The following is a 13,078-nucleotide window of genomic DNA, read 5'->3' as shown; positions in this document are numbered from 1 at the left end:
GCTTGTAAGGAAGATACAGGAACCAAAACAGAAATAATCACAGTGGGTTTTAAACCTGCTAAAGCAGAAATCCACACATCCAACCCCAGATGACACTGTTCTGGGGCAGCACAGGACCAGCCAGGGAGAACCCAATCAGCAGCACTGGAAGGAAGATCTGAATTTTATCCACAACACAGATGAGCTCAGGGTTTCCCCAAACTCTCTTTGTTCCAAAATTCAGCCACCATCTCCCCAGGAGAGCCTATATTATGGTACCTACTACTCTCTCCAGTAATTACTTAAGTATTTACCTCCCTGACAGGCTGTGGCTTTGGGGGCGGGGTGCAAAAACTAAACCTAATTTATCCCTGAAACTGAGTAGAAGTCTTACTTCATGTTTGATGAATGAATAATTGAAGGAGAAGTGGTCTAGTGCAGTACAGATCTTACCAACAGCTACAATGCCCTGGGTAATGTAATCTATTCATAAAGTAAGTGGGAAAAAAGAGTGTGAGGGGACAGCAGACAGTAGGTTGTGTCTGGCTGAGGACCATCCACTTGGCATTATTCCTCACAGGCTCCCTATACAGCAGGCACTGAACAGGGAAAGAATTACCCCTGCCCACCAGGCCTTCATCATCCAGAGGAGGAGGAAGACAGCCCAGCAACACCAACACCATATGCCAAGAAGGCCACACCAGAAGGACCCCTAGGGACACTAACCAAGCTGGGATAGAATCCTACTGCCTATTATTAGAAAAACAAAATTCTCATCCACAGGACAACACACATTGTTACATCTAAGCTGCATACAGAAGAAATGAGAGTTGGATAAAGAGGACCCTTGTCTTAGGTCCTCAACAGAACCCTGGCTGACACCAAATCCTGGCACCTGGCCTTCCAATAAGCTACCCTCAGTAAGAAGGATGGGAAATGAAAGAGGATCCCTCAGGGGCAGCTTACCTGATCAAACCTGTTCACATCGTTAGACAGTAGGTTGACTATCTGGCCTGTGGTGGTCTTCCCCATGGCCGAGCTACTCAGACGAAGTACCTAGTGAGAGAAAGATACAGAGAATTGGATTGCTAAGGTGATACCAAGTCAATCTTACAACATAGCAAAATGGACTGTTTTCATGGAGTCTTGAACAGTGCTAGGACAAAGAGAGTGACCCCGAACAGCAGGGTTCTAGGGACCTATATTCATCCTTTTTCTCCTCAATGTGGTGGCAGCCCTACCCACAAGAACAGCAAAGAGAGGAGCAGGAGGTAGAAGCAAAATCCCCCATCCTGTTTCTCAATGAACTTGAACCTGTCTGAAGGATAAAAGGATGTTGATTTAGACTTAAAAACAAACCAAAATAAATTTGAGCCAAACTAGATGTGAGTGGAAAGGCTGACTTAAAGAAAGAAATTAGAGGACTTGGATGGACTATAAATCTGGAATTGATTATCAATTCTGTGTGTGACCTCATTTAAACCCTTTGGGCTTAGTTTATTCATTCTGAAATGAGTGACTATAATGTTCAAAACACTGTTTCTGTGAGGAACCTCTGTTCTTAATGCCAGTCTGCTGACTTTACAAAAAACACAGCCTCTGCTGCACAATTCCTTTATTTGTTAAGAAAAATGTCCTAGAGATCTGAGGAACCTGAACAGACACCATGAGCTTCTTCAAAGACCACCAATCGGATCCAAACAGTCTCACGGTTCATAAAACTGTTTCATTTAGTCCTCAGGTTAAACAGAAAAATCAATGATAAAGTGGGAATGTAAAACAACGTAGCGGCCATAGAAGAGAGTGTGGCAGTTCCTCAAAAAACACAAAATTAGCATGTAATACAGCAATTCCACTTCTGGGAATGTACTCAAAAGAACTGAATGTATGAACTTGAACAGATATTTATACACTTGTGTTCACAGCAGCAATGATCACAATAGCCAAAAGGCAGAAACAACCCAAATGTTCACTAACAGATGAATGGATACAGAGAATGCTGTATATACCTATAATGGAATATTATTCAATTGTAAAATGGAATTAAATTTGACATCTGCTCCACCGTCAATGAACCCTTAAGACATTGTGCTACATGACATAAACAAGACACAAAATGACAAATATTTCACGATTCCACTTACATGGGACACCAAGTCACATTCAAAGACTGAAGTAGAATGGTGATGGCTGGTAGGGGTGGGGTGGGGTGGCTGGAGAATTAGTGTTTATTGGATGCAGAGGATCACTTTGAGAAGATGAAATTCTGGAGATGAATAGCAGTGTTGCTTCCTCAACAATGTAAATGTTCCTAATGTCACTAAATTGTTGTTGTTCAGTCACTAAGTCATGCCCAACTCTTTGCAATGCCATGGACTGCAGCACAGCAGTCTCCTCAGTCCTCCACTATCTCCTGAAGGTTGCTCAAATTCATGTCCATTGAGTCAGTGAAGGTATCTAAACATTTCATCATTTGCCACCCCTGTCTCTTTTCGCCTTCAGTCTTTCCCAACATCAGGGTCTGTTCCAATGAGTCAGTTCTTTATGTTATTAATGTCAATAAACAATGTTCCCCAAATTAGTTAAAATTGTAAATTTTATGTTGTGCATATTTTATAATAATTTTTAAAAATCAATGACCAAAAGCCAAAAGTAACTTTACTAAATTTGTAGAAATGACAAATCATTATATTTATGACACATCTGACAAGATCATTCAAATTTCAGCTAAAAAGAGCCTAAAAATTTCCCAAAGGTCACATTCCAAAGTGTTAGTGGGAAGAGGAAGAAAAACAGGTGGACAATGGCTCACCTGTGCAGCAAACAGTGAGCTTTGCCTGAAGCATGACCTCACACCTAACAAGGTTTTCACAGTGCAGTTCTGGTGACATTTCACACATACTTATGGGAGCTAAGCACGATCTAGAATGACAAACATCTAGCTAACTTGTGGAGAAATTTGAGTCCTCATCTCCTAAACAGTGAAAGGTGCAAGAGAATAACAAATATATGATGAGGGACAATGAAGAACCCTGGCTAGAGTCTACAGTCATCACTACCATTTCCACATCACCCAGGAAGAAACCAGCTCACGTGCCAAACACACACAATGAGATGCCAGGGACCCTTGAGATTAACAAGATTCTGCTCAAGGAAAGATGAGGAGAAGACACTTTACATTTTGCCAAGAAAAACATTCCCAAGAAACAGAAGCTCTAGATAAGCAGCATAAGTAGCTACTAGGTAAAAGAAGTGATGATTTCAATTTAAATTGTTTGGTTTTAGCTTTTGATTAGGATTTTATCTTTTAATAAAAATTATATGTATTAAGGTAGACAACACGATTATTGTTAAAAATATACATTGGGAAATGATTTCTGTAGTAAAACCAATTGACATATTCACACTTTATGTAGTTACCATTTTGTGTGTCTCCTGAGAACACTTAGGTCTTCCTTTTGGCTCAGCTGATAAAGAATATGCCTGCAATGAGGGAGACCTGGGTTTGATCCCTGGGTTGGGAAGATTCCCTGGAGAAGGAAAGGCTACCCACTCCATTATTCTGGCCTGGAGAATTCCATGAACTACATAGTCCATGGGGTCGGAAAGAGTCGGACACAACTGAGTGACTTTCACTTTCACACTTTCACTTGAGAACACTTCAGATCTACTCTCGCAGAAAAATTCAAGTATATAATACAATAAAATAAGGATTTTTTTAAAGCAAATAACCCAGGGCAACAAGATACTGAGACACAAGTTTACACAGAGACTTTCAACAGTTGACATGGTATATCTGTGGCAATTTCTTTGTAAAGACATCTGAAATCCTAATTCCTTGTACACTAGCTAAGATCAGGGTAAGCTGTGAAATAGTTGTGTGGCATTTCTCAATATAAAAATCACTGAACACATCAAATCAGGTCTTTTTTTTCCGAGATCAGACGAGATCGGGCGCCTTCAGGCTGATACGGCCTGAGACTAAATCAGGTCTTATTAAGACTTCTATAATGCATACTAAAGAGAAAAAGGAAACATAGTATTATGAAAATAACTTGAAAGAACAGCAACAAATTCTCTCTCAAATTACTAAAGACAATGGAAATTTTCAAGTTTTATCCAAAATGTCCAATTATTGTCTTTAATGCCAATAAAACAATTGTAACTATAGCATATAGCATATAGTGAGTCTGTATTAAGCCTGAGTTATATTTATATTTTTCTTTAGTTAACACAATTGTACTGAATGTGATTAAATGGGCCATTGGAAAATATAATCATTCCCTTTCTCAAATCCATTCTGTTCTCCAAGATTTAATTTTATGGGTCCAATCCTGAAGTTCACTTTTAAATACAGCTTTGAAGGTTTTAATGAACAACAACAACAAAATTTCCAGAAATACCACTATGAGAATTAGGCATAAAAACATTGAAAATCAATGGGATACCTTTGATACTTTAATTTTTAATTAGATTTTATTACAGATTTAGTGGATATTATGCAACGTGGATATTATGTGGCTAAAAATCATAAAAGGTAGCCCTGATCCAATCTCAGTAGAAAACTTTTTATTATATATTGGAAAAGCAACAAAAAAAAACTTGACTTGGTGCAAATACCAAGCTTCTCCAGTAAAGTACAAATGATCCCAGTTACAAAATGTTTAGTTTACAGAGAACTTTCCCTAAATGTTCCTGATCCTTCAGGGGAGGTACACACTGTGGAACCGAGTGACACTCACCTTGCGGTAGATCATATGGCACAGGGCTACTCTCAGCCTCATCCCCACACGCTGCATATGGTAGAAGTACAAGTGGTGCAGAACGGCCCACAGGAGCACGCAGGCGCTCAGCCCTGCCGCGTAGCCATAGGCTTCGTGCAAAGAGGTAGAATCATTGGGATCATAGTTTTCAATACAACTAATCACTTTCCCCAAAAATATGGGTTGAACTACTCTGGTGCCTTCCTAAAAGAAAAGAAAAAAGTCTTAATTAGAAATGTCAATTTTTCTTTACACAAGATTTACTTTTATCATTAGCATGTTTAAAATGCATTTTGAGAAAATGCTACATTTGTGACTAATTTAAAAGAAAAATATGCAGATTTATTATGTCCTATAAGTCAAGCAGGCAACAGTTTAACCTGAAGGCAAAATTTTCCATTCAAACATAGTAAAGCCTTAGTACATTGTGCTTAGCACACCATGGATGCTCAACAAATATCACAAATAGGCTCAATACCAACTGAGCCTTAAGATGAATAAAGAAAAAGGTGGCAGAAGAAGAGGAAGAAATCTGCTTCCACAGGAACAAGCCTGCTGGCAGCCTGCCCCTGTCCCCCATACTCTCAATGTCCCAGCCCAATAGAAAGTCAATGTGGTTCATGTATGGGAGACGTGTTTTTATCACCATCTTCATGAATCTTTATGAACTGAGACACTGGCATAAACAAATCCACTCTTTTCTACCCCAAACTCCACACGTAGATCCAGGGAATGGAAACTGGGTTTGGCAGGAGTACCACAAAGAAACCAGGCTTGGCAGCTCTGCAGGCTCTCAGCTCCCGAGAGCACTGCCTCACTACGCCTCTACCCTCTAGAAGTTGGAATGTTCCTTGGAGTAAAAAATTAAACATGGTGGACGCCAAGCTAAAAAATCATGTCTCCATAGTTCTTGATCCACCATCCACTGAAGTTGGTGGTTTGGAAGAAATGTTACCAATCCTCTCTTCCCCAAGGCCTAAACCAATTGACTCAGGGTGCACTGGGCTTCCACCCTGAGTAAGACTTAGGGAAAGCAAGTTTCTTTCCCAAAGAAAAAGGCAAAGGAACGGCAACACCTATCCACCCTGCCAAACAGCCGCTCCACCTCACAATCTACTTCCTCCCTCTAGTCACCCCTTGAAGGTCCCCTTCTTCCTAGGATGCCTTTTTCACCATCAAGGGAAATTAATCAACAAATTCAAGTTAACAAAACTAAACACCTTGGGCCTCAATGTCATTTCCTTCACAGACTTCTCAAAAGACAAAATGTTAAAAGTTTGGAAGTCTTTCAGGAACAGGGCTTTTCCTTTTCTGGCAATCCGCATTACTAACACAGACAGAGTAAGCTTTGCTTACCTGACAGGTATGCTTTGATAGCTCTCTTCTGTCTGTCTGAAGCTGAGGAACACACACAAAAGAGGAGGGAAGGAGAATCCATAACACCAAACACCAAAAAGAAAACCAAGCATTTTCTGCTCAGCCAACCAGTGCTTGATCAGGATATTTATTCAAAGATGTCCCCATCCCTCATATGGGGGTCTCATTAAATCTTAACATTCCTGTCTTGTTCTACACAAATGGACATATGCACACACACATGTTAACAGGCTGCACCAACTGCCTCTCCCTCCATGAACTCATGGAGATTTTCATCTACTATAGAGGATAAAGGGAACACTATTTAGTTGAAGAAGTGTAAGTAAGATGATTAGACCTGAGTACAATGATCAGTTCTCATACATTTCCATCGTAATCTGTCATCCATCCCAAGAGGCATAGAGAGCTCATGGAAGAGTCCCTCACACAGTGGACTGTCAACCACACTGTTTACAGTTTCCTGAGATGGAAATGTGGAGGCCACACAGAGAAGCAAGAACAACAAACTGTACACATGGGAAGTCCCAGCCCAGGTGTTGCCAAGGGCGGTCCAGTGTTGGAGCCACAAACCACCAGAAGCCCAGCAGTAATATCTGTCATTCAAAACTTTCCTGAAACTTATGATTCTATTTGGGAAACACTGTTGCTTGTTACTTAGCTCTCCTTTTGAGCCTAACATCTTTGTAATTATAGGAGAAATAAGAGTAATAGCACTCACCAAAGATAATATGGATAAATTTAATATAAATCCAGCAAAAAGACGTGTAAATAAAGGCAGGTCATTACTGCCTAAGCATATCTGGAGTTTTTCACTGAGAAACAATATTTAATAACTTAATTGAGGGACTTCCTTGGTGGTCTTTTAGCTAAGACTCCACACTCCCAATGTAGGGAAACTTGGTTCAATCCCTGGTCATGGAAGTAGATCCCACATGCAGAAATTAAGACCTGGCACAGCCAAATAAATCAATATTAAAACAAAACAAAACAAAACAAAAAAACAGTTGGAGAAATAGCCTCATTAAGGTATAATGCCATTTCATGGCTCATATCTTCTACTCATCTGTGAATTCGTTTTATTCTTGATAATGACTATTATTTAATTGGGATAGAAAATTTGTTATCTTTCAAAAAGATAACAAAGGATTTCAAACATGAACTGTTACTGATGCAATTTGAGGGGAGAGTCACTTATTATTTTGGGACTTTCTCCAATGGCTCAATGGTAAGGAATCCATCTCAATGCAGGAGTCACAGGGAATGCAGGTTTAATCCCTGAGTTGAGAAGATCCTCTGAAGAGGAAATGGAAACCCACTCCAGTATTGTTGCCAGGATAATCCCATGGACAGAAAAGCCTGGTGGGCTACAGTCCATGGGGTCACAAAGAGTCAGAAACAACTGAGTGACTGAGCACACATGTACAACTTTGCCTCCAGCAAGGAGCAGTCACAGCAATTCAGAGCACTGATGAAAAGTATAACATACAAGGAAAATTGCAACTATGGAAAACAGAAAATTGATATTATGCTCCATATGAAAAATAGCAGCAAGCAAAAAACAATTTTCCAGTAATTTCTCTCAAAAAGAAAAAATAGAAAGCAAAATAATGAATAGCACAAAATTGTGAAAACAAAACCCCAAGTACATATAAAGAGTAAGAAGACACATATTAAATATGATTCTTCAAAGCCTCCAGAACACACAGGGCAGAAGTGACTGAGGCCATCAAAGGTAGACTAAGTAAATCCAACCCCTCCACACACAAGGAAAGGTTAGAGATGGAGAGTCATTTAGCAGGACAGCTGGCAGAAGAATTTATAATCTGTGAGTGTTTCCATTTCTAACATTTGGTAAAACTGGCTGAGGCAAACCAGGCAAAAGTTTGTCCAGCTACCAGAAGATTAACTCCTGCATATGCTTAATGTTCTAGTCCAAGTATTAACTCCAAATGAAACAGTGGTGTGAATCCCAAGGGTAGACTGAATTTCAGAAGACTCTGCTTGCCTTGGAGAGTCTCTCAGAGAGACAAGGAGTGGCTGTGGCTCACCCTGGGGACACAGACACTGGTGGCAGCCATTCCCGGGAGCTGCCCCCACCACATGTACACTGCTGTGGGCAGACACCACCAAGGAATTCTCTCATCTGTACATTCCCAATTCTCACTGTCAACTAATAAGAAATAAAACAACTGAGAAAATATTCATTATCAATCATGAAGCTAACCAAATTAAAACTTTCTTGATAAGCAGAACAAGGTCAAACACTGTCCCTTAAACCTTTCCTCTCTGACATCAATCTATGACCACATGTACATTCTTTCCACAAACCAATTGAGAATATAGTTCTTATTCTTTCACAAGAATTCTTCACAGCTCTGAAATCATAAAGGATCTATAAAAGAGCTGAATTTAATACCACAACATCCATTATTCTGGATTATCTGAGAGTCTGAGTCTCTGAGGCAGACTTTTTATTTTGGCCACACCCTGTGGCATGTAGAATCTTAGTTCCCAGTCCAGGGATCAAAAACACTCATATCTGCATTGGGTGCATGGAGTCTTAATCACCGGACTGTGAGGGAAGCTGGTGGTAGCCATTTCTTGATAGAGTCCTTGGTATTCAGCCTCCTGAAAGCACCTGATATTGGGTCCCAGCTTTTGCTTCTTAGGATAACTTCTTGCAGGGTTTGGTTAGAAACTAGAACTTCTGCAGTGGATAGAATTCCTCCTCCAAGTTAAGGTACTTGAAACATTTCTCACCCAATTTCCCCACATCTCATTCATGGAAATAAAAACACAAAAATAGAAGAAAGCTAACAAAGAAAAACACTTGAGTGAAACATATAAGCAGAAAAGAGTGAGCTTGTAGGGAAAAATTGAACAAGCAGTTAATCTTCAGAACTGGGGGAGTTCTAAAGTAGAGTTGAGAAAAATCCAGAAATGAGGAGAAAAAGCAGTGAATCTGTGAAATAATAACAACCAGCATTCTAGATATCCTAGCCTTCACTCATCTTTTACACAGTAGTCTTCATCCTGACTGCACCTTAGCATCACCTGGGGGGGATAAGGCCACTCTGATGCCCAAGGTCCAGCTTCCAGAAACTGGCTTAGGTTCAACTGATTAGGGTGGAGCCTGAAGATTCCTCTCCCTGGAAGAGTCTGGATGTAGAAACTAACCCCTTGTAAGCATCTGCTAACCTCCACTCTTGCACTGTCTTGGCATCTGAGCCTGGAATGGCTACAGACCTGCTATGAAGGAGTTACAATGATCACAAAGAGTTTTAACCAGAGTCCCATGACACAGTTCATCTTCCAGAAAAATCCTTATAAACCCAAGTCCAGAGATTACAGCACTGAAATTGAAAATTTTCATTCTGCACAGTAGGAAAACAAAAATTCAGATAAAACTATATTTAAAAAAACATTAATAAAAAGATGAGTCAAAATTAGCCTGGAAAATTATCTCTAAAAGGAGAAGGAGAATTAGAATAGAGCTAACAAGGATATTAGCCTTGTTTAAAAGTAGCCTTGTCTTGATTTTGGAATCGTGAAAACATTATACAGAATTATAATTATAAAAGAACTAATTTTTTAAAAAGAAATTCCTAAAATTTCAGAGTAAATTTAAATAAAAGTACCTAAATATCTGCCCATCCTGTTGGTTCAAAGAACCATACAAAAAATGACTATCAAAAGTGGTTTAAAAAAAACAATTTGAAAACACATTCTCTGCGTGATACACCCACGTGATGACAGTATGAACTGCCAAAAGATAAATCTTATTATGTTTTCAGAAGTCACATTATAAGGTAAAACAAATGAATAGTTATGTTGGTATCATTGAGAATTGGGCTTAGACATGGGACAAAGAGAATAGATGATGGGAGAAAAGAGATACAGATGTAAGCACAACAAGATGAAGTAAAAAACTAGGGTCCTGTATCTGATTTGGATTGGAAACACCCATATAAACATATTTGTTTACCTTAAAAATGTTTTCTAACTTGGTCTAATGAAAAAAAGCCAAGAAACAATAACCAAGAGCAATAAGCCCCTCTAGCATCCAGACTATAGTCTTTAAATACCATTTCACACTAAAAGAAGACAGGGCGGCTTGGAGAAATGGATGATTCCAGGGCTGAGCAAATGCTGTACAAAATGAACTAGAAACATCCTGTCACACCAGAAACCAAAACAAAACAAAACAAACAAAAAAAGACATTAAAAAAAAAAAAAAAAAAAACTAGCCAAGACTTCTAGAGTATGTGCAAAAGACTTAGGACCCAACCTGAATATACTCTCACTGCCCAAAGATGGCCCAAGGTTGACACAAGCATAACAAATAAAATGGACTGAAGCAGATCAGAAATGCTTAAATCCATGAGCTCAAATTGACATTCACCAAACCAAACCAAATAAACAACCATGAAAACTCACTAGCCCCTCTCCTCACTAGAGGAGAACCAATTCCCCATTTGGAAAACAGGTTTTAAAAATGGAAAAAATGATTTTCCCCTACTCTCCATACAAACACTATAGTTCAGCATTAACCAAAGAGCTTAGAACATCCCCACTTTGCAACCCTTAATAAATTAATGGACCTTGAGCAAGGATCATGAATAGCTCCAACATCACTCATGCACACACACACACACACACAAGATGTTATGTGCCTTATAAGGGAAATATACAACCCTACCTCCTACATAGATGAAAGGGGTAAAGAAAATCCAAATGAGTTATATCAAATTTCTAGACCTAAAACACCAACCTAAGGTGCCAGAGGAACAAGTTAATTGACACAGAAGGAGATGCAATCAGCCAAATCCAGGCTGTGGGAATCTCTACAGGTCAAACAACCTAGAGGCTCGGGGTGGAGGGGAACAGAAAGGCAATCTGAATAACCTATGTCAGCCAAGTGTACCTTATTTAATACTGCTTCCAGTGGAAGAGGGGGAAAAGACAACTGTGAGCACTGGCTAGATACTAATGATATTAAAGTTAATATTTATGCATAGAAATAATAAACTGAAAGTGAAGTCGCTCAGTCATGTCCAACTCTTTGCGACCCCATGGACTGTAGCCTACTGTATTCCTCCAACCATGGGATTTTCCAGGCAAGAATACCGGAGTGGGTTGCCATTTTCTTCTCCAAGAAATCTTCCCAACCCAGGGATTGAACCTGGGTCTCACGCATTGTAGGCAGATGCTTTACCATCTGAGACACCAGGGAAGTCTATAAAAATAATGTTTATGCTAAATATGTTTAGTGGGGGGAGATTCCACATCTTTTAAAGATACATACTAAAATATTTATGGATAAAAATGATATGATGTCTTGGAACTTCTTTAAAATAATCTTGGGAAGTGAGGGTGTGTTTCAGATGAATCAAGACTGCTCATTATGGCAATTATTGAAGCTGACTCAGGGTGACATAGGGGCTTATTTCCCTTTACCCTTCTGAGTTCTTAGCTGAAGATCCCTGTAATAAATGACAGAATAACAAGAGAAAATAAAACAGAAGTTTATTAACATGTATATTTCTGATACAGATGAGAAATATCAAGAAGAACTGAGTAACTCCCTGAGATAGCCCAAGCCACCACCTTAAATACCATCTCCCCCTAAAGACAAAAGAAAAGGTGATGGAATGCCAATGAGAGGTTAGCAGGAGAAGCAGCTTAAACTACAGCAGGGTTGGGTTTGTTATGCAGATTTCATCCTTCTTGAAGACTGTCCTTCAACAGGATTCTGCTGTGATTTAGAGCCATCCTTCTTTTTCTGGTACAGAGAGGGAGACACCTTTACAAATGGAGATTTCCTTTATCTGTGTAAATGTCCCTCAGAAGAATAACTTCTACTCTGTCTTCAGAGTTTCTCCTGTGTCTATTTCTGAAAAACACAATCAACTCACAACAATCTTTCTGCCAGAGAGCCCTACTCCGGAGTGACACGTTGTGTTACCTTTCCATCTATTCTATTTTTGTATTTTTGAAATGTTCTTAAAAATCTACAAAAAAAAAAAAATGAATCTATGAATACCTGAACCTTGTACCTCTTCCCTGTATATAAAAGGAATACAAGATTTAAAAAAAAAAAAAAAAAAATCTACAGGAAATTAAAAAGAAAAAAAAAAACACTATAGAAATCAGGTGACAGAGGGGCCAGAGCTGTTTCTAGAAAAGCAGCTCCTCTTGGCTCTGAGCCTCAGTGGAGGCTGTGGGAGGAGAGGACAGAACACAGAGAACACGGGTCTAGCAGTCAGAGTACCACGCCTCAGAGACCAGGTCGGCCACCTGCCAGTCACAGGATCCCAAGCCCATCGTGTGCCCTCCTGGGCCTCGGGGTCTTTATCTGTGAAAATACCCGCCATGCCTCCCTCAGAGGAATCCTGGGACACCTAAATGAGCTACAACAGAGAAGAGTGCTCTGAAACCACCATAAAAACAAGGATTTTTCATCACTTTTATTATTAGAAGTCCTGGTAAGAGATTTACTCTATTCTTAATGGCAGAGTCTGGATTCACAAAGGCTTGGAAAACACATTGTTCCTCACAGGCGACCACAATGGAACAAGATCTCTTGAGAAAAGTCATGTGTAAAACCAAATTTTCTAGACTGTAATTAAAGTTTCACTTCTACCCAGATTGCCAACATTTTTAAACATTATGAATGCAATCTTTTAAAAAGAGTCTCCTACTTCCCTGACTAAAGAAAATGGATCGAGGAGGGTGGAGGAAACAAGTGAAATAGGTGAGGGAACTTAAGAGGTACAAACTCCAAATTATAAAATAAGTAAAAGGGGACTGGGGGCAAAAAATAAATATATAAAAATTTAAAAAATAAATAAATCACAGAATTATACAACATAGGAAATATATTCAATAATATTAGAATAATTCTGCATGGTGACAGTTGGCAACTAAACTTATCATGTACTGTATAAAATATTAAATCA

General features: G+C 39.2%; 1 protein-coding gene across 1 annotated transcript in view; it reads right to left on the bottom strand.

Moving 5' to 3' along the window:
- Positions 1-13,078, bottom strand: part of LOC113902126 (multidrug resistance-associated protein 4-like) — a 205,451-nt gene that overhangs the window by 182,802 nt on the left and 9,571 nt on the right. The window contains exons 4-5 of the mRNA XM_027557081.1: positions 4,722-4,946; positions 946-1,035 (exon numbers count right to left, since the gene is read on the bottom strand). Coding sequence (XP_027412882.1) covers positions 946-1,035; positions 4,722-4,946 — 315 coding nt within the window. The remainder of the gene's footprint in view (positions 1-945; positions 1,036-4,721; positions 4,947-13,078) is intronic.

This window comes from Bos indicus x Bos taurus, chromosome 12 (assembly GCF_003369695.1).
Source record: "Bos indicus x Bos taurus breed Angus x Brahman F1 hybrid chromosome 12, Bos_hybrid_MaternalHap_v2.0, whole genome shotgun sequence".
Classification (NCBI taxonomy): Eukaryota; Metazoa; Chordata; class Mammalia; order Artiodactyla; family Bovidae; genus Bos; species Bos indicus x Bos taurus.
This window is presented reverse-complemented; position numbering and strand designations above follow the sequence as displayed.